The sequence below is a fragment of the Suricata suricatta genome, chromosome 7, assembly GCF_006229205.1.
Source record: "Suricata suricatta isolate VVHF042 chromosome 7, meerkat_22Aug2017_6uvM2_HiC, whole genome shotgun sequence".
NCBI classification, from domain to species: Eukaryota; Metazoa; Chordata; class Mammalia; order Carnivora; family Herpestidae; genus Suricata; species Suricata suricatta.
This window is the reverse complement of record NC_043706.1, coordinates 139,644,498-139,667,353: the sequence shown is the minus strand read 5'-3', so window position 1 is coordinate 139,667,353 and position 22,856 is coordinate 139,644,498. Positions and strand designations below refer to the sequence as shown.

Genomic DNA, 22,856 nt, shown 5'->3' with positions numbered 1-22,856 from the left:
TTAGACGCCCAGGGTAGGGAATAGCCCTGCGTGAAAGTCCCTGACCTAAAGGGGAAGGGTTCAAGGCACAGGTGCTAGCTCCTGCTTTTTCCCTTATAAATTCTAGGTAAACCACTTTGCCTTCTTGTACATCCGTCTGTTCATTTTAAAAGTAGGAATAGGAAATGCGGCCCCAATTACCTTCCAGAGCCATTGTGAAGATTGACAGGGATGATGTCTGTGAACGCGTTTTGAAAACCGAGAGCTCTGTCTGAACAGAAGCTATCTTTATCTGCATCCTGAAGCCAGTTTAGATCAAGTATAGTGCACCACAGAGCGTGGTGAAATAGAACTCCATCCGAAAAACCGTTCTTATTGAGAGAGAAAACAGATTTTTTGTTACCCCAATATTAATATTGTCCAGTTGACATAGCAACCACGACTATAAGCTATACATTGGGACTGAGGTAAGAGCTAATAATTGTTGAAACTCATCATGTAGTAGGTACGTTCTGCCTTCCATATAGTATTCATTTAATTCTCACAACACTTTCATGAGGCAGGCACTCTTACTGTATTTTTATTTTATAGCACATAAAGGAGCCAGAAACTGTGTGACTTGGTTACACAGTCGGTACAGGACAGACCTAGGCTCTGAACCCTAGCAGGTGGTTGGTGGTGTGTGGTCTTACCCCTCTTGTGATATAGATTCTTCATTGCATTGTTCCTCCCTCCTGTTCTCCACTTCCTATAATATGACTTCTGCTAAATAATTAAAAAGAAAATGGAAGAATTAATCAGTGAAGAAAAGAGTATGTGGCAGGAGGAAGAGAGAGAGAGAAAGGACCAATGGGAAATCCGATGGTGGTCCTTTGTCAAAGACTCACAGTTGTTGCCTCAAGGCTGTCATCTTCGGCAGTTGCTGTTGCCTTGGCCTTCCGGTCTCTTAGCCAGTGAGGAGGGTACAAAAGGCTCCCCCGCAGGTCTATTGTGGGAGTCTGGGAGCAGAGGGAGACCCAACACTCCACGTCCGGCTAAATGAGGTACAGGTCACCTCTCTCAACTCAAGGCAGGAAGGACTAGGCGAGCACAGAGTGTGGTATATGAACCGACTCCCATCTCATCTCAAGTGATTGCAACATAGTCTGATACATCTTATTTTTCACAATAACTTTAATCTGTGATATTAATGCTGCCATTCCTGCCTTCCTATAATTATTTCACTTGTTTTTTTTTAAATTCATTTACTGTCAAACTATTTGTGTCTTTATATTTAAAATGGAGCTTTTTCAGACAGTATGTATTTGTATCTACTTTGTTCTATCCATCCTGAGCCTCTGCCCTCTAATTAGAGTGCCTATTCCATTAAAATTCCATGTACTTCTTGATATGGTTGAATTTGGTTCTATCATTTCATTATATTTTTTTCTACTTGCTCCTCTGTTTTTTATTCCTCTATTTCTCTTTCCCTGCCCTTTTGGAGATTCAGTGTCTTTTAGAATACCATTGTAATTTTTGTTTACTTAACATTTTCATTCACTTTGATTTTTACTTTAAGAATTATAATGTATATTCTTAGTTTTTTACACTCTGTTTATTGTTGATATTGCACCACTTTCCCCTGAAAACGTAGAAGGTTTACAGCCTGGTAGGTCCGTATCCATCCCCCATTCTTTTCACTACAGCTGTCATGCTTGTTATTTCTGTATGTGTTTTAAACTCCACATGAAACTTTATATTGCTCTATAGCTTGAGGAATGTAGGAATTGGTCCTAACAGGGAGATCGCTCCATCGATTCACATGGTTGTGGGGATGGGCTGAGGGAGAAGGTTGTGGGGGAGTTGGATTCTAGAATAAGAATGTAGCATAAAGATCATGTTGAGTGAACATTTCTTATGGAAATATATTGAATTGCACACGAATTATGTTGCATGCAGCTTGGATAATACAACCCTGGGAGAACACTTAGATACAAAAGAAGAGAGTCTAAGCAGACCCCTGGGCTCTCTAAAATCAGTAGGTCCAGTAAAGGAAGAGAACCCAGTGGATGGAGCTAAGAAAGCGTGGCCTGTGTTGTTGGGAGGGAAACCAGGATGGTGCAGTAACAGATGCAGGAGAAACAGTGTTGTAAGAAGAGTCTACTGAATGTCTCTGAATGCTCATGTGGGAGAACAGAAATGAAACAATTGAGTTAGAAATATGGAGGTTATTGCTTTACCAAGAATGCTCTTCAAGAGAGGGTTCACCAAAGCAGGCAAAGCAAAGGAGTGGAGAGCAGGAGTAGAAGAGATTCTTGGTAAGGTGAAGGGGGCGGCGCCGGGAGGGGACGTGAGGATAAGGTTTCTCTATCTGAGATACTACATTTAGTGATCCTTGTCAAAGGTACGGAAGAGACTACCTCCACAAGGGATACTTAGAGACACGTAGGGTTACTTCTTGTTGCCACAATTTGCAGAAAGTGTTTCTGGTGTTGATTGGGCTGCAGCTGGACCCACACATCCTGCGGGGCTTGGGGCATTCTCTCTTGAGGAAGACTTGTCTTGCCCCCAAAGCACTGAGCCTGCTTTTATACAGATTCTGTTTTTATTCAATTGTCTCAGCAGAAAAGTCTGGGCCTGCCATGCTGTTCCATGCTGGCGAAAACCATTTGTTCACTGTGCCTTTGGCAAATCTGGATTGCTCTTTGATTGGTCCATCTTAGATCACCCCTTCTAAGATCTCCAGGGGATAAATCACTGAGACTGAGGGAAAGCCAGGCGCCGGCTGGTTTATGCCCGTCCTTGAGCCCATCGCTGTGACAAGGAGGGTGGGAGAAACAAAAGCACCCATCACCCAATGACCCCTTCCCCTTTTTCTTCTTAGTTTATGTTCTTATCCCTGGATCTTCTGTACATTGGTTAGGGAAGGCATCAAAATGCGTGTGGATGGATCTCATTATCTTTTCCTTAGGAGTGTGTTATGGTGCTTATTAACAATACACATTATTGACAATGTTCATTGATACAGTATTTATTTCTGATGCTATTATAGTTGACATTAAAACAATCCACTCCCAAACTCTTAAAAGTTATAATTAGATCTCAGAAACGGAGACCCGCTGTTCTCTGTCAATTATAAGGAGAAGCAGGAACCAGAAAAATCCCCATCTCCCATTTAACATGTCTTCATCACAATGTAAAGGATGGATGCTGCTTTAAGTAGTACTGCCTCTAGGTGACTGAAATTGGGGGACAGTTTTGGAGTTCACGTTTGCCCTGTACTAAGAGTATAGGATGTGGACCAAGGACTGTGCCCAGCATTTCCTAAAGCGTCCATAATTGCAGCAAGTCTTCTGTAATGGGCATCAAACATTGTGTCATTATCTTCACGTAGCAGATAAGGAACCTAAGAGAAGGTGACCAGTAACTTGTCCTAAGTCATAATGTTAGCGAGTGGCACAGCCAGGATTCTGGGTTCTCCTTTCCTGGTTCTAAAGATATTCTTCCTGTAACTGTACAAGAAAGAGCAGAGGGAGAGGGTTGGGTGCGTTCCTCCTCTTCTCTCCTTTGGGAATCTTGAAGTTCCAGGACCAGAACAGATGGGACGTGGCACATTTCTTACATATACTAGAGGAAGATGGAGGCCCACCACAAAGGACACCACTGCCATTAAGGCTCAGCCATTTCCCTCTTACTGGCACTTGATTATTGATGGCTGGGTCGCTTTAAAATGTCTGTTCTTGTCCACGACAATATTTTAGTTTGCCTAATACCTGCGGCGCATTTGATCAGTCCTTCGTGGTAAATCCATCCTGCATGTGTGAACTGCTGCTCAAAAATATGCATTTCTAAAGTATTGACATGATTTAACCAAATTGAATTTAAGTTCAAAAACGATCATTTTTTCTATTTATATGGACTAAAAAAAGCCCTTGGGCATCTGGCTGGCTCATTTGGATTGAGCATGCTACTCTTGATCTCAGGGCCCTGAGGTCAAGCCCCAGGCTTGGAGCCTCCATAAAAAAATAAAGTAAAATGAAATAAAAAATGAAAAGAAGTTCAGGTAGCTCTTCTATTTCAAAATAATAAAAAGGCTTTAGGAGTGCCTGGGTGGTCCAGCTTCAGATTCTGTCTCCCTCTCTCTCTGCCCCTCCCCAGTTCGCACTCTGGCTCTCTCTGTTTCTCAAAATTAAATGAATCTAAAAAAGTTTTTCAAAACCTTTAGACACTAATGATTTGAGTTGTGGTACAGAATTATCTAGCACGTTTTTTTTTTTTACAGCTTTTTTGCCCTTTAGTTTTGCTTGTTTGTTTTTTGTGTAATTCTTGCTTTTAAGATGAATCCCCATGATTAGAAGCCATGGAGAAAATTCATCAACTCAGGATATCTTGGAAGTTTTATTCCTTTTTTTAGTTTTAGTAGCTTTTGTGCAGTTCCTGGTTGCTTCTTCCCATATCCCCCCCCCCCCCCCCCCCCCCCCCCCGTGCTGTTCTGCTTTAAAAAAATTCTATTCACACTCCTATAAAATCATGCTTGGAAGGGGACCATACCTCTGTCCCTTACTGCCCCTCATTCGTCTCCTATCTTCTCTGATGAATTGCTTGCCTTATGGTCCCTGACCTGAGGACGCTGTGAATATACCTCCAGGACTTCCAAGCCATTTTGATTTCCCCTTCTCTACTTCCACAGTGTCACATGACATCTACTTAGAAGTTTATCAAAAGCACCTTTTCCTCTGCAATTTTTTTTCATCAATTTTTTATTTTAAATTTGGAACACTTTTGTCACTTCCAGTCCAGACTTTTTCTAACTAGTTTTCTGTGCCGGGTAAACTATGTCAGGTTTTTGTTCTTGCGTGTCATCTATGGCACCTGGGCTCACTTCCGTGCCATTTTTATCTTATTGTGTCTTATAACTGTTGTGCATTATTCTTGCTTTTTGCTCTTCGTGGGAGCTTTTATTTTCTAATCGCATTATCTACTGCTAACATGTACAGGGAATATCTGAATTATGTTATAAAGCCTCTTTGCTATTGCTGTTTGTCTTTTTTGCCATAAGGAAAAGGAATGTGGGCTTTTCTTCTGAGGGTATTTTAGGCAGCCTGTTATAGTAGAAATGGAATGGAGTTTAGAGTTTGATTGAACGGAATTTGAGTTGTGATTCCATTACAAAGCAGCCAATGTCCTTAGAAAAGTGATTACAATTCTCCAGGACTCCATTTACTATTCTATTAGATAAGGATAATAATGCTGACCTTACCAGATCATTGGAAAGCTTAAAAATAGCCTACGTAGGGTGCAACTTCTGCCACGTAGTACATGTTCGATTATTATTGGCATTATAATGATCATTTTATTATTATTATTAGGTGGGCCATCTCATATTTGAGTTGAGAACTGGTAAGTGATAATGCTACATTTAAAGGAGATGCAGCAGAAAAGAAGCTATTGTGGGTGGCCTCAGCCTTAAGGTGTTGATAGTCTTTTCATGAAGGAGAAATATATACCAAAACATGTAAGACATACAAACATTCATTATTTTTGAAGGCAATTATGCGATAGTGGTAAACTCTATAAATGTTACTTAACACATCACAGGACACCCTGTGTGGGTTACTTATGTGACGCTTAGGGAACTGAGCAACAGGGGTGACATGTTCTCTGCACCTGCTCAGCTGGTAAGAGAACTAATGGGGGTCTTTCCACCTCTGAAGGGTGTCCTGGTAACCTCAGTTCTCTGCTACCTCCATGAGAGAACGTGGAATAGTGTGATGCACGGTAAATCCGCTGCAGCCTGGAGGAGGAGACTCCGTCTTGACTGGGCTGATAGTGAGAGACCTCTTGGAAGAGGAACGTTTAAGACAGATCATGTGGGGAACCGGCTTTCAACAGGCAGGGGTGAAGAAGCGATTGGCGGAATAAAGGCAAGATCCAGGTGTAGAAGTTTTCTGGAGCATTCAGTTTAGCCGGTGCATGTGGGGACTAATGGAGAAGCTGCTGGGGTATAGGTTTGTTTCAGATGAGACGGACCTTGGGTTTTCCTCCCCAGCAAGGGGGAGGCTTCAAAGGACTCGAGTGCTATGCTGTGGTCAGACTCTGGACTGATAAGCCTTACTTTGCAGAGCAGTGCGGGATATTTTGGAAGTGAAGAGAGTGTATGGATCAAGACTCCAGTTGGGAGGCTAGTGCTGGAATTTAGGAAAGATTGAGAGTAGTGACAGAAAGCATGGACAGGAAAGGGCATGTGTGGGCGACATTGGCGAGGTTGGGATGGCAGTAGACAGTGACTCGAGGGCGTGCAGAGATGGCCGGGACGCCCTGGGTCGCGAGGGGGCCGAGGCTCCAATAAGAAAGACAGCCTCGGGGCACCTGCGTGGCTCCCTTGGGTAAGCATCCGACTCTTGACTTCAGCTCAGGTCATGATCTCATAGTTCATGAGTTCAAGCCCTGTGTAGGGCCCCTCTCTGACAGTTTGGAGCCTGCTTGGGATTCTCTCTCCTACTCTCCCTTTCTTCATAAAAAAAAAAAAAAATAATAAACTAAAAAAAAAAAAGATGGTCTTGGTAGTTTCTGAAGAAAAGGCAGGTACCTCCATAAGATCCAGTGGAACCTTTTGGGAGGTCCCCCCAATGCCAGGGGCTTGTAGACACAGTGATGGGTAGGTCTTCACTCTAGTCTGAAATGTGGCTTGAATTATTTCCATCGCTACAGTGTGAGTGCTAACGTAACACTTCTGATGTTTATGACGAGGGACACCGTGGAGGGAATGGACGTTCACACAGGCTGTCAGAGCTAAATCTCTTCCACAAAGTCTTGGGGATCTCACAATTCCTATCTAGGAAGTGTTGCGCGTGACTCCTATGTTTCCCAAGAAGGATGTCCAAAGGAGCAGGTGAGGGTCACTGACTAATATATGAATGAAAGGGAAATCCCACAGGGAAACTCCATTTTTCTTCGAGTGTTGCCCCATTGCATTAAGTTTTATGTTGTAAGTGAGAGAAAATGTATGCCGTTCCTCGAAGGGGTGGGTGAGACATAACTCAGTTCAAAAATGTTGCCTTTGCCATGTCTGAGCCTTGAGTTAATGTCCCCTTCCCCCGCCCCCTCTCTTCCAATGTCTTGGTCAGTGTTTGTCAGGTTCAACTCCAGCCACGGTTTCCCAGTGGAGGTCGATTCCCACACCAGCATCTTCCAGCTCAAGGAGGTGGTTGCTAAGCGACAGGGGGTGCCAGCTGACCAGTTGCGAGTGATCTTCGCAGGAAAGGAGCTGAGGAACGACCTGACGGTGCAGGTGAGTGTCCCCCGCTCATTCTGGGGATGCGGCCGCCCCCACTGCTCACTCTGCCAGGCTGACATTCATGCCTGAGATCTAATAGAATAAATAGTGCCTGGGGATTCCTTGAACTTTACTCCACGCCGCTTCATTAATTCTGACCTTCTTAATTATGCATTAAAACAGCAAGCAGGAAGGATTGGAAGAACAACAGTGAGCGAGTGAGCGAGCGGAGCACACGCCGCCCGGGCTTAGCGGATAAATGTTTACTGACTGCGGGAGCAGGAAGGCACAATTTCTGTGTCTGTTCAATTTCTACCTTACTTATTCCATTTGAATCTTAATGAAGAAGGATTCGAATAAATTGTTCCCAATCAGGCTGCCTAGTCCCCGCGCTGCGAGGGATTTGTAACCCGAGTGTGACCCCTGGAGGAGAGTCACTGTCTGTGGCTGCGGTGGCTCCCCGAGGAGGCCCCGTGCCCAGCCGAGCCCCCGCCCCATCAGACTCCGCTTCCACGCCGGTGGGGCAGGGCACAGAGGCACAGCAGAGGGCCCACCTTCGTGTTTGATTTCTCCAGGCTTCCGGAAAGTGTTCCCGAGAACAGGCCACCGACAGCCACCCAGCCAGCGGTGGCCTGGGTCCTGGAGCCGCAGGGCTCCCACTACTCCTAGAGGCTCTGGTCCTTCTCATCTGGCATCCCATCAGCCGGGCGATTTCTGTCCGAGGGGGGGTGTTACCGCCCATGATCAAGGCTGCCCTCACCGAGAGGTGGGTTGGGGAAGCCAGCAAATACCGTGCCACAGGGGATGGAAATCATTCTTTGTGAAAGCACAAAAGACCCAACGCCTCCAGTGGGCCGTAGGGGGATGCGGACGGACCCCTCAGACACTTCTGTCCCCTTGCCTAACCAGCACAGACTGGTGGCACTCGAGCTTACAGCCTTCTGGGGGCCGCTGCTGGGTACCAGGACCTGGGGCCCTTGGGTGTTGACATCCTCTCACTGCTGTCTGTGAGATCTCTCGGAATTTGGGTATACAAAAGGAGCCATAGAAATGCAAATCATTCTCCTCCGGCTCCGGGGCCTCTTTGCCGGTGGCTAGAGGCACCCTGCTCTTTATGCACAAACTGCTGTTCTTTGCTTTTGGCAATTTGCTTTTATAAGGGAAGTGCCTGTGCTTAAAAGTGTTTTGAGGTGTTTTTTTTTATTTCAGTCAACTAAAAAGCTTTTTACTGTACCTGCCAACCTCTGAATCCAAGAATGTTCCCTTCACAAATAAATGATTTTAAAACACTTCCTTGAACCAAAACATTTTAGGTTACCAGGAGTTTTGAAGTCTCGGTTCTGCTTCGCCTCTACTGTGACAGCTGATGGGTTAGACTAATTGTTACAGATGATTCTGTTTACAAATATATAGGATGTATACACTGATGGAGATTCTTCTCATTTTGACAAATACTTCCAATATCCTGGGCTTCCCAGGGGCTCACAAAAAAAGGCAAAACTTATCTCTGCTTTTGTGGTCACTGCTCTTGATGCGGGGGAGGGGGGGGCTCTGAAAGCAACAGACGTATCAGGCTGAATCCTATGGCTTATGTTAAAACTATCAGCAGTTTGATGTGGTTCAACTTAAGAACATCAAACCTGAGAACTGCAACGTGAAAATGGAAAGGTGAGTGTTACAAGTTTTAAAGGTGGAGAAACACATCTGAATGGAAGTCACCAAGAAAGACTTTGTGGATGAATTGAAACTCAAGTAAGATTCTATAGATGGGGCATGAGCCCAGCGGGTGTGCTTGTGGGAAAACATGGGGTCCTGTCTTCTGGAAGCCGGGAGAGATGTCGAAGAGTTGACAGGAGGAGTCGGGAGCTGTATCTCACAGCGCCTTGGCTGGCGTGGCTTTGAGGCTTTGTGCTTGGAGGGCTCGGACAACGTGGGCTTCTGTGGAGAGAGCGGCCGTCCAGGGGCCCGGTCTAGTGGTGGGAAGGGTGAGGACCTCACCGTGCTGGTGGATGCCAGGAGAACTCTGTGATGTCTGGCCGGCATTTGAGAATTTAGCCGTGTTGCTGAGGGTTCGCTGTATTTAATGACGGGTTACACAGCAGTAAATATTACTGTTGCGGAATCTGGTCTGGATCACCCAGCAGAAGAACCACGCGGCGCCCAGAGATCTTGGAAGGGAGGAGGTTTATTTTACACCAGCGGGCCCCAAGGAGATCATTCTCCAGAGGTCTGAGTCCAGACATCAGCAGAGGGAGTAATTTATAGCCTGTTACTTCTGCTTTCCTCCTTAATGTGTGCTACAAGCAGTGTGGGAAGAAGAACCCGGAAGAGGGAGCCTTTGATCAGGGACAGGGATTTCCTGATCAGTCCCGTCGGCCATCTTATAACAGATTTTTCCCCATAATTACAGCCGTTGGGTTAGATGCAATCGCCAAGGGACAGAAGTCAGAGGCGTGAGCAAGTCTTTAGGTAGCGAGGGGAGGAGCCAGGGAAGGAGGTATCCTCCAGCCGAAGGATGCTTTCGAGGCTATTTTGAGAAAGGAAATTACTGGTGACAAAGTATATGCGCTCTGCAAAGAGTAGGGACTCAGGTCCAAGATCATGGCTCTGAGCTGTCAGCACAGAGCAGGACGCAGAGCTCAAACCCATAAACTGTGACATCATGACCTGAGCCGAAGTCAGACGCTCAACCGACTGAGCCACCCAGGTTCCCCATGAGTGATTTCTATATAGTTGTGATCAGCATGACATGCAATTTTATATTCTTTTTTTGCAATTTTATATCCTGATTATTTTTCACTTAATACTATATTGTAAGCTGTTCCACATTGTTACATAATCTTCATTTCTAAATATGTGGATCATACTCTATGGAGTGTTCATATCATAATATAAACCCTAAATATTTAGGGAATATATAGTTTTAATATGACAAATTAAGGGCAAACAATTTTTAAGTGCATCTTACACACTTAGGGAGCAGGGCTGTGCGGTAGTTTGCTCATTCGTAAAGCGGGGATAATACTAATACTTGTCTTGTTAGACTTTTGTGAGGACTAATTTAGTGAATTTACGTGACGCTATTAGAACAGAGCAGGACATCCAGGAACTGCTACATAAATGCTGGTGTTTGTTAGCATCTTCCTCATCATGGTCATCGTCACCGTTATCAGGTGACCACTTCAGAATCTAGGAGATCACCCTAAATAACACAAGACTACTTTCTGTCATGAATTATGATGAGTGCGTCTGCAGTAAATTAAAGAGTTAGAGCATGGGGCACCTGGGTGGCTCAGCTGGTTAAGTATCCAACTTCAGTTCAAGTTGTGGTCTCGCAATTCGTGGGTTCAAGCCCCTCACCGGTCTCTGTGCTGACAGTGCAAAACCTGCTTGAGATTCTCTCTTTCCCTCTCTCTCTCTGCTCCTCCTCCACTTGCAGTCACTCTCTCTCTTTCAAAAATAAATAAACATTAAAAATAATAAAGAGTTAAGGAATGACAACCAGATACATACTTGACTGAGGCAAACACATGTATATATTTGTGTATGTGTGTGAATGTATGTGCATGTAGTATGTATACATTTTAACTAAAATGTATAATTGTAGTTCAGTGAAATTTTAGTTTAGTTAAGTAAAAAGAACTCTGTGGCATTGAGAAATACATTTTTGTCCCTTACATGTACAAGTTTTACTTACCGTAAGAATAGTAGAGCACTGGGTGTTGTATGGAAAACAATTTGACAATAAAATATTATGAAAACAACAACAACAACAACAACAACAACAACAACAAAAAAGAATAGTAGAATTTAAGAGGTGCCTGGGTGGCTTAATCAATTGAGTGTCTGCATTTGGCTCAGGTCATGATCTCACAATTCATGGATTTGAGCCTGCATCGGACTCTGTGCTGACAGCTAGCTCAGAGCCTGGAGTCTGCTTCAGATTCTGTGTCTTCATCTCTCTCTGCCCCTCCCCTGGTCACGCTCTGTCTCTCTCTGTCTCTCAGTAATAAATAAATGTTTAAAAAAAATTTAAGAAAAGGATTGTTTAAGAATAGTAGAAATTGAACTTGGCAAGCTGAAAAAGACTTTGTACTTCCTCTAAACAGATTTGGTAAAAATAGAAACCTACAGCTGTAGGGTCCGGCAAAGTTTCATCATGGTGTTATTGCTTCTAAAATATATTTCTGTGAAGTGATTCTCTGCCGTGCACTGTGTTTGTTGAAAGCAAATCGAAAAGAGCTGTGCCATTTTTTCCTATTTCATCAATGACGTTTCCGTGCCTGCTCTTACTATTTTCCTTATACCTACATGTACGCACCAAAACTGTCATCTTTGACGTATCATTCACAATACCTGAATATTTTCTTTCTTTACAAAGAATTCTTGTCAGCTTTTGCAACAGAGTAGTCAGGGCCCGATCAGATGATGCGTCTCCCCTTCTCTATCCTCCAGATCTAAAATGCTACGTATCAAAAATCTCTGAAATCTCCTCCACATATTTTTGAATTCATTATTCAGAACTTTACATGGAAAATAACATTCTAAAGCAGCAGTACATACCAAAACTTATGAACATTGTAATTTGATTATCCTGCAATGACAAGGGACTTGAGAATTTGACTAAGATTTTGCTTGAGCAGAATTCATTGTATTCACAAGAGCTGTATGACTCTTACTACTGTCAGAGTAGGTTTATTACCCAGTGTATCAGAGTTCTCCGAAGAAACAGAACACGTAAGACTAATCTATTGATCTGTCTATTCATCCATCCATCCAGATAGGCTATCTGTCTAGAAGGATGGATGGATCAATGGATAGATACATAGATAGATTTGTTATAAGGAATTGACTCACATAGGGAGAAGGCTTACACAAGTCCTAAGATTGGCAGTCAGCAACCTTATTTCCAGTCTCAGTCTGAAGGACTGAAAAGGAGGAGAGGGGCTGGCGTAGTTTCATTCTGAAGGCTGACAGGCTTGAGACCCAGGAAGAGCTGAAATTTCAGGTCAAGTCCAAAGGCAGGAAAAACAAAACAACAAAATGAAACAAACCCCCAAACCGTCTCCCTGTTAAAGGGCCATTGGGAAGGAGAAATTCCCTCTTACAGGAAAATCTGTCTTTTCGTTCCTCCCCCGGGCCTTCATCTGATTGGGAGGGGGCCCACCCATATTATTAATTATTAATTATTAATATTAAATTCAAATATTAACCTCATCCCCAAACATACTCATGTACACACCTAGACTTAGTTTGACCAAATGCCTGGGTAACCTGTTGCCCAGTCAAGTTGACAGGTAAAACTAAGCATTACAGCCAGGAAGTGAGAAACCTTGTTATACTTAATTAATATTATGGAAAAGTTATTCTGTTTGCTTTCTCTTTATAATAATTATCTAGAATCACAAAATAGAAAATAAAATGTATATTTTACATAGAAATTTTTGCTTTATAAAAAAAATTTTCCAGCTGGATGTTCATAAATTCCTTTAAACAAATATTCGGTTTTATGATATTTAAAATGTATATACACATTTGGAGCTGATCATTCCATAAAAGAGATTATTCAGATGTTAAATATTAAAAGGCATCAGTTTATTATTCCTTTCTTCTAAGCTTCGTGATATGACATGATCTGATTTTGGAAGACCAAAGACATTTCGACTTGGCTAGCTTAGGCTGTAAGTATCAAAGACAAATAAAGGACACTGAGGAGCCAAATTATATAGTTGGCTATATTTTTAGTGATATGCACTATGGTATGTTTCAAATATTGTGACTAGTGAAAACCCATGTTAACTGGCAAGGTAAACCATATCCAATGGCAACCCAATTCAGGGTTTTGAATTTATGTAAGATTTTCAGAAGCATTACAGACTGTTTTTATCGTATCTCTAGTTAGCTCGCTAAATTCTGAAGCTTTAAAGCTGCACAGTAATGTTGTGAATATCTGTATGCCCCTTGAACCACCTCTAACATAAGTAAATATTATTTAACGAAATTCTTGAAAGTTGGTGATTCCTTAATGTTCTTTCATTTTTCCCCCTCATTATCATTTCCCTCTCAGTCTACCTAGGCTGCATTTTTCTGATTCATATTAATTTAATATGATAGTTATAAAAAAAATCAAGTGACAGGAAATATGTGCCAGCGGTCCCCTATAATTCATATATTTTTAGTAATTAATAATGATTCTTTCTTTATATGGGAATAAGTGTATTTTCACCTCTAATGTTATAACTTTTTCATTTAATTCTATCAAGTTGGTTTATATTTACCCAATTATGAGTCCATGTAACCTGTAGATATCAAGAAAGCAATCTTGATATTTCTGAACTTTTATTAGATCATAGTTTAGTGATTTAGATATTGAGAGACTGGTAATTTGTTCTGCATAAGAGTTTCGCTATAGAGACCAAGCACGTTTATTTGCAAGTTTGTTTTATTAAGGTTGTACCATTGGCAGAAAATTACATTCATCAATATTCACACGCACATTCAAACACATGTTTACAACCGTTCAGTTACCCTTTATCATTATAGATGCTATGCTTTCCGGTAAATATGAGACGTAGAATAAGAAATTACTATGGAGAAAAAGAAAATAAGCCACACACATGAGCTACTTCATGTCTCCACTAACGAATCCTGAATAAGCATGGCGGGGCCCTGAGGAGAAGCTGGAGTGACAGGGGTGATGTGTACACGTGCTGGGGGGAAACTTTTGTTTTTCTTTAGTTCTTTTTTTTCTTTCTTTTCATAATGACCATAAGTAACATGATTATTATGGCTTCTCATATAAAATGGGAGGATTTTGAGAATCAAAGAAGGCTCCGTTAATAATTATTCCAGGACAGGGGCATCTGGGTGGCTCAGTGGATTACGCGTCTGACTTCCACTCAGGTCATGATCTCACAGCTCGTGAGTTCGGGCCCTGCATCGGGCTCTGTGTTGACAGCTCAGTATTAGGAGTCTGCTTTGGATTCTGTGTCTCCCCCTCTCTCTGTCCCTCCTTTGCTCGCACTCTGTCTCTCTTACTCTCAAAAATAAATGAACATTAAAACAATTTTTTAAAAAAGAGAAGTAATTATCCCAGGACAAAAGATGTATCCTGGGTAGATGGAGAGAAATGCCTCCCCAAGGCACTGGGCAGTGTTTCTCACCCTGAAGAGTCTCAGCTTCTTTTAGAAAGAATTTTTAGTGATTTGCCCCATGCACTCTGGGAAATGATAGCTTAAGACTATAATTTTATCGTAAAAATTTTTATAGTAAAAAATAGTTTCATCTATTTAACTTGTAAAATACATTTTTAAAGACCAGAACCTACTTGTTATCAAAATCTTAAACAATGTCATAGAATTCTCAGTTCCTAGAGGATATATTCACAGTTACATTTGAAAAGTACTGTTAGAGTATAATCATTTCTTTATACGTTAACCTGTTCTTTCTTGTTATTAGCAAGATTCTAACAGTTTAAGGAATTAAAGGAAAATGGATAAAATAAAGATGTCAAAAAATGGTGGTCTGTCTTAGGCTTTGCTTCTGGGAAGATGGAATAGACAGACTTCCACTTACTCGTGCTGAGCACGCTCAAATGTTGGCTACTACATATAACACAAACACGAGGATGCTGGGAATGCAGACTAGCTAGGGACTCAGGACCCAAGGTACAATACAGGTGTGCGTTACATAGCTTTTCTTTCTTTTTTCTTTTTTAATTTTTTAACATTTATTTATTTTTGAGAGACAGAGAGAGACAGATCATACTCAGGGGAGAGACAGAGAGAGAAGGAGACACAGAATCGGAAGCAGGCTCCAGGCTCCGAGCTGTCAGCACAGAGCCTGACGTGGGGCTCGAACCCACGAACCATGAGATACTGACCTGAGCTGATGTCTGATGCTTAACCGACTGAGTTGCCCAGGTGCCCCATAGTTTTTCTTTTTAACAAGTATATTCTAGACTTGGAGCTGATGAAACAAACCTAGAAATGCCAACATGTGCAGATAAGAAAACAAAGAATAACTACAAACAACCCCTGAATGACTTTTCTATCCAAAAGACCAGGAATGGAGTAGCCTAGCAACATAGAAAACTTTTAGACAATACTCACACTTTTCCAGCTATACATCACGGAAAAACTGTGGCTCCACGCTCACCCCACCAACAGTAACAAAGGCTGGTGGAGAGCCTGGATTACCTCCCTTGTGAGGCTCTAATGAATCTATAATGAATGCCTGACACACCTGCTCGCTTGGCAGGCCTGCTCTCTCCCTGCTGGCATGGCAACAGGAGAACCCTGGAGGTAAGTTGGGATTTTCACTGTTGCCAAGCAGTCACAAGGCCACTCCAGCTACGGTGCCAGTGGAGATCACGTGTGGTTCCGGGACACCATGCCCACCCAGTAGTGAGGAGTCCCCATTTCTACAGATAATGAGTGTGGAACCTGGACGTCTGTTTCCACTGGCAATAGTGAGGTGGTGATCCCCTTCCCTGCTGGAACAGTGTCAGAAAAAAGCCAGCTAACGCAGAGGGTTTCCATAAGATTCAGAGTCTCACAACAGTGAGAAAATCCCCAGGTTTCAAAGGAAAACCACCAAGAATCAGCAAGATCTCAAGCTGTATGCAGACTATCAGTTGTTGCTGATGTTCAGATGAGAGATGTTAAGTTAGCAGGTCGCTTAACCAACCATGATAAAAGACTTCAATAAACAATGACAGATGTGCTTGAAACAAAGGAGAAAAATAAGTCTGAGGAAAGATGGAAAACATATAAAGACGAATAGATGGAAATTATAGAATTGAAAAATACAAGTAAGAAATATAAAGCTCATCAAATGAGATCAACTGAAGAATCGAGGGGGTAGAGGGAAAAGCCAGTGAAGAGAAGAGGGAATCATAGACATTGCACAATTTGAACAGAGAATATAGACAAAAGGAAGGGAGGAAGGGAAGGAAGCAGAGAAGGAAGGGAGGGAGAGAGGAAGAAGAGAAGGAGGAAAGGAAGGAGGGAAGGAGGGAAGGAAGAAAGAAAGTGAGCCACCGAAATATGTGGATCTATGAAAAAGTGTTTAAAAATCATATCATCAGAGTCCTGGGAAGAGAGGATAAAAGAAGGCAAGACTCAAAATGCTCAAGGAAGTAAGGGGTGAAAACTTACCAAATTCTCCAAGTAACATAAAGCTGCCAATTCATGAAGCTGAGAGAATCCAGAATTTTGACATATTCAAAGCAATACTCCCCCCAAAATCAAAGCAATACAAACATTATAATTAAACTTCCAAAAACTAACCACAAGGAAAACATCTTGAAAGCAGCTAGAGAAAATGTACAGGTAAACCCCAGCGATACTGCAGCTTCTGTTCCCGACACCACAATAATGCAGATATGACAATAAAGTCACTGATTTTTTTTGATTCCCCGCTGCATATGAAGTTAGGTTTGCACTACACTGCAGTCTCTTAGGTGTGCAATAGCATTATGTCTTTAAAAAAAACCCCAATATACATACTTGGGTTTAACAATACTTTATTGCTTAAAAATGCTAAGTATTATCTGAGCTTTCGGGAAGTCACTCATCTTTTTGCTGGCGAGGGTCTAGTGTCCATGTTGAGGGCTGCTAACTGACGGGGTGGTGGCCGCTAAGCCAGAGGCGGAGTGGCAGTTCCTTAACATTGGTACAGCCACCAGTCATGCTGCAGAAGACTATGGCAGTTTCTAAAAGCTAAACAGACGAGGGGCGCCTGGGGGGCTCATTTGGTTAATTGTCAGAATTCAGCTCAGGTCATGATCTTGCAGTTCACGAGTTTGAGCCCCGCGTCGGGCTCTGTGATAACAGCTCGGAGCCTGGAGCCTGCTTTGGATTCTGTGTCTCCCTCTCTCTCTGCTCCTCCCACTCACACTCTGTCTCTCTCTCAAAAATAAATAAATATTAAAAAAAAAAACTAAACATACACTTTACTCTGCAACACACTAGTCACACATCCAGTTACTTATTTCAGAGGAACGAAGACTTGTGGTCACAAGAAACCCTGTACATGGATGTTTGTAGCAGCTGCCTTCACATTAGGGAAAAACTGGAAATGACCCTGATGTCCCTTGGCGGTCAATGATTAAACAAACGGCAGTACATCCATATCCTACTCAACAAGAAGAAGGAATGAACTATTGATACGACATTGATCCATGGATGGATCTCAAGGTGATTGCATGGAGTGAAAAATGCCAAGACTCCAAGGTCACGTGCTGAGTGATTCCATTTGTATGACAGTCGTGAAATGATGCAATTATAGAAATGGAGGAGAGATGAGTGGTTATGAGGTGCTGGGGGTGGGAGCGGGGGCAGGAGGGAAGAGTGTTTGGCAGTAAAAGCACCACAGGAGGGCAGGGGGCCCCTCGGGGTGATGGACGTTCTGCATCCTGACTGCTTATTGTAGGGTTGATATTGTATGATAGTTTTGCAATGTGCTACCATTGGGAAACTCGGAGAAGGAAACCTAGAATCTCTCGGTATTATTTCTTACAAAGATGTGAATCTAAACATATCTTAAGATGAAGTTTAGTTAAAACAAAACCAAACACAAGTTCTGCCATCTTCCACAAAGGGATAGAAACTATCTCTTCCTATAGAAAATAAATAAGCTTGTTATTGGCATCTATTTTAAGCGGACAGTATTTCATAGAAAGTAATTCTCAGAGACATTTAAAGACTAATTCACACTAAACATGTAGGGCCGATAGTACATAATACTTATGGAAATAGTAAGCCATCTTTCGTGAATTTTGAAACAGAATGTTAAGCACCTTGTAAGTCTGAAAGGACATGATTAGTACTTGTTTGTAAAGCCTTTACCAAATATGAAGATAAAAATAAACAGTTCTTAACAACTGTGTCCTCTAGCTATATGTATTTTCCAACTTGATTTGAGAGTCAGGCACCATAGTTTTAGGAAACAAATGAACATCTTATGTAACCATTGTGGTTTTAATGGTTCCAGAAAACATTCACATAGAAAAATTGTTCCTCTTTTGTTGGTGCTATACATTTATGTAATAGGGATGAAATGATTTCATTAATAAACTAAATTTGATTTTTTTTTTTTTTTTTACTTTCTTGACTACAAGAGAGAGGCTAGGTTAAATTCAAACAGAATACAGCTCCACCCTGAGTTTTTTGTCTGCATGTAAAAGAAGAATTATGCAAATGACTATATACATGGCCAATTTGTTTTACTTAAAATTCATTTTTTCCCTCTGATTGGAAGATAAGAGGAAGCCAGGTTACATCCATAAAATGGTGATTTCTTTGAATGCAAAAGTACAGTTATGTAAGGCCTTTGAAGAGCTCAGAAATGATGCAAAGGGTCTTTCAAAGTGTTGACCTGCTAATGGAGCTTACTGCTGGCCTCATGCATTGAGGTAAACGTCGACGCCCTGTAGAGTTCCTTCTGAGCACTGGGGCGTTATCATGGCGGCTGGGAAGTACCACAGAGTGTCAGAATCTGGAATCAGAAGCTGATGATGTGTTCACAGCAAGTGCTCACTTCTAGAAGTCCCTTATTTAATCTGCTTGTGTCTGATATTTATATGTGTCGTTTGGAAAACATCTCTGAATTACTATTTTTGCATAACTCAGTAACCCTCAGAAATGTTATCTTTCTTTTGAAAGGAAGTCTTGACATTTGTGTGTCCCTGTGGACTTATAAAATGTCTTTGAGGATTGCCATGAATAAATGCAGACTTGAAGAAAATAAAAAGTTGAGATTTTTGTAGCTTATAAAAGGCTGAAGGTATAGTCTGCGGGTTGACTTAATGGGCTCTGTCTTTCAAAGATGTTTCCACTGTCCTGATTGTGCTCATTTTCCAAGGTAGACAGTGTGTGAGGGAGTAAGACTCGGGAGCAAACCGATCCCCTAGATCTTAAGCTAGGATGCATTTTATTACAGTATCTAGTGGAAAAGCCTGTCTAATAAGAAACTTGACAAGTGGAAGAATGATTACACAATGTGAAATTTTATTACTATTCACAGAAGTCCTCATTTCAAATAGTCTATTTTGCTGTCTCTGTTATTGGATTCAGATTCCATCATGCATTTGACCCGACTGTGTTTAAGATTTTGCTTGATATGGCCTTTGTCCTTTAGAGAAGTAAAGAAATGAGAATTTTTGTCTACACCGTTCACCTTAAACCAACATACTGCTCACCCCAATTCTTCTCTTTCCTTCTTCCCTCTTACCAAGTAATTGGAACAAGCTTGGAATTATTGTCAGACAACAATGAAAAATTTTATATGAAAAAAGCCCGTTAGAGCTTATAGACCAAGCTCACTTATGACTGATAAACACGGAAGTATGTATTCATTTTCTGTTTATGGGCGGGCTGGAATGTAGCTTTCATTACTTTATAGATGAATACTGGTCGATATTTCCTCTGCTCCCTTTTATTTTCTTTAGGTCTAAATTAAATGGGAGATAAGCATGTAATGAAAGAACTTATTTTAGTTAGAATTTCAGCGATGCCCATAAGAGAGAGGAAACACCATTAATTGGGGCCAGGAGAGTTTTACTTTTCCTGTTGCGATATATTAACTTTTTCCCTCCAATTATTTAAGTTTCCATAATTTTTTTAATGTTTATTTTTATTTTTGAGAGAGGGAGAGAGAGAGAGAGAGACAGAGCGTGAGCTGGGCAGAGGCAGAGAGAGATAGACACGGAATCCAAAGCAGGCTCCAGTCTCCGAGCTGTCAGCAGAGAGCCCGACGTGGGGCTCAAATCCATGAACCATGAGATCATGACGTCAGCCAAAGCCATACGCTCAGCTCACTGAGCCATCCAGCTGCCCTGTTCCCTCCAGTTGTTAGGTTTCATATTGATAAGAGCACAATGTTCATAGACCACTTAGCAGTAGACAGGGAATTAAATGTAATCACCTTTGGATAAGTGCGTGTTGCTGCGCTGGCCTTGCTGAGGGCCTGAAGGACGTACTAAGACAACAGTCTTTGGCCGTGAGTTAAAAAAGAGGACTCACAGACTCATTTGAATGGAAGCAAAACCTCACCTATCCATGTCTGTGGTCCAAGTTCATGATTATAAACTAATGCCAGTAGAGCTATCGTCCCAATGATTTGTGGGTTTTTAAAATACAGCCTTGTGTGCATGCGTGTCTTTACACAGACAAGCACACGTTCATTTGGGGAACACAGTTCTTGGGAAGAAAGTTTTACATTTTGTGCATTTATGTAAAGGTATTTAATTGAGGGTTTCATTCTGTCATTGGACTTTATTTTGCCTTCGAATGTTTCCTACCCTGTTGTTGGATCTGGTCACTTTGCATCTGGAAATGCCACTTCTGTGTCATTTAATATGTCGCCTAATTAGCGGCATAGAACTGTGCCTTTAAAACTGATAAAACATCCTGACATTAGAAGAGGAAGTGAGGAATGTGAGAACTGACTGATGTCTGTGGTTTGGAGTACATCACAAACGTTAGTTCCGATGTGTGGGCTTTTGAAAGCCCGATACTGGTGTTGCCAAGGGTATTTTCTGTTCCTTTTTACATCCTTAAGTATTTCAAAGGGAAAGGGATCTGGGTGTTTGCATTCTATTATGCATAATTCATCAAAACATTGTTCTAAAAGGAGAGAAAATAAAAACAAAAACTTACTAAGATATTTCTATTGTTATTTAAAAGTTGGACACTAAGAACTTCAGAATTTGCAAAAGTCGGTAACACCTGCCCCCTCTGTTTACCTGTTCTGCACCTCAGTTAATTCTTCTCGTTTTGAGCAAAATTGAGATGCACGCTGTTCTGTAGAAGTCCAAATATATAATATAATATTCTGTTATATTATGATTACATATCATAATTAATATATGTAATATATATAATTACAGTTTTTTATGATGTCTCCAACATAAGCTTATTTCATATATAACAGAGAAATTAAGACTTCAAGAATGTCACTTGCTAGGTGGAGTCATTTAGTTAGAATTCTACATGGGGCACCTGGGTGGCTCAGTCAGTTAAGTAACCAACTTCAGCTCAGGTCATGATCTCACATTCTGTGGGTTTGAGCCCCACATCAGGCTCTGTGCTGACAGCTCAGAGATTGGAGCCTGCTTCAGATTCTGTCTCTCTCTCTCTCTCTCTCTTTCTGCCCCTCCCCCACTTGCTCTCTGTCTCTGTCTCTCACAATAAAATAAAGACATAAAAAAATAAAAAAAATAGAATTCTATTTGACTTTCAAGTACACAATTATAGTGAAGTGGATATGAATCACTCTCAAAGTCAGACTTTCTCGGATGGGTAAGATTTTTACATTTTTCAGCCTGTACTTTTCCTATCAACAAAATGGAAACAGTAATAGTGCTTGTATTTCAATAGGGTTGTTTTTAGTTTTAAATAAAATTAGACCTTTGATGCATAAGCAAAACTGTAAATATTATTAACATCATTTGATGAGTAATTCACAAAAGAAGAACTTCTATTTCCAATGTTCAATAGATTCATCCTTAAATTTATTTTATTTTAAAATATCCCCAAACACTCTCTCTCGAAAAATAAATAAACATTAAAAAAGTTTTAAAGTCTCTCTCTCAAAAATAAAGAAACATTAAAAAAGGGTGGGGGGGGTGCCTGGCTCAGTCATTTAAATGTCCGACTTCGGCTCGGGTCATGATCTCACCACTCATGAGTTCAAGCATCTCATGGGGCTCTGTGCCAACAGCCCAGAGCCTGGAGCCTGCCTCAGATTCTGTGTCTCCCTCAGTCTCTTCCCTCCCCCACTCATTCTCTGTCTCTGTCTCTGTCTCTCTATCAAAAGTAAATAATCATTAAAAACATTTTTTTAAATATCCCAAAAGAGAACAAATTTACCCCAAATTGAGTTTCCTATTTCATACTCAGGCTAATCTCAGAACAGCTGGCCTCAGTAAGTCTTACTTGTGGGGCCGCCTTTGATTTAAATCCTAAGGCCAGTTTTTATGTTATAGTAGATCTTATTCTAATGGAGTTTACCTTTTTCTTTAGTGTGCTGAATATATCTGAACATACCCTTTTATTCTGTAAGCAATTTTACAAGTGTACTTACTATTCAAAATCATTTATTTGAGATAGCTCCTAAGAGTGTGAGTCACTCGAATTTAAAATAGAGGACAAGAGGGTTAGGAGGCACTCTAAAGAGAAAACACATTATACGGCCTACTTAAGTGACTCATTTGTCACCTCTGTAATTCAAAAGCAGAATGGAAATGCTAAATTTACATAATTTATTATTTTGTAGTCCATTTAAAGGTAGTGGTGTGGCTCTTGTCTTGTGGATTAAATTAGTATCTTTTTGTGTTGGTGTCTTTTTTGAGTACTTTAAAAGGAAAAGGATGATTTCTTCTATGTCAGTCTTCATATATTGCTTATATCATATAATGTATATGATTGCTGAGTTCATCGCTGTCCTGTGCCCTTACATATATATGTGAAACATATACATAAAAAATTGTGTATCAGTTGTTCAGTCCTAATCACTGCCAGTAAGCAGTTTTTAAAATAACTTGCCCCACTTTCTGTAAAAGAGTATATGAGCTATTAAAAGACTAAATTAGTTACAGTAAAGGGGGAGATTCTTCCTA

The 22,856-nt window shown here is 41.3% G+C and overlaps 1 protein-coding gene across 1 annotated transcript in view; it reads left to right on the top strand.

Moving 5' to 3' along the window:
• PRKN (parkin RBR E3 ubiquitin protein ligase) overlaps positions 1-22,856 on the top strand; it is a gene marked incomplete at its 5' end in the record, with an annotated part of 1,091,762 nt that overhangs the window by 41,184 nt on the left and 1,027,722 nt on the right. Inside the window, one exon of the mRNA XM_029943267.1 lies at positions 7,086-7,249. Coding sequence (XP_029799127.1) covers positions 7,086-7,249 — 164 coding nt within the window. The remainder of the gene's footprint in view (positions 1-7,085; positions 7,250-22,856) is intronic.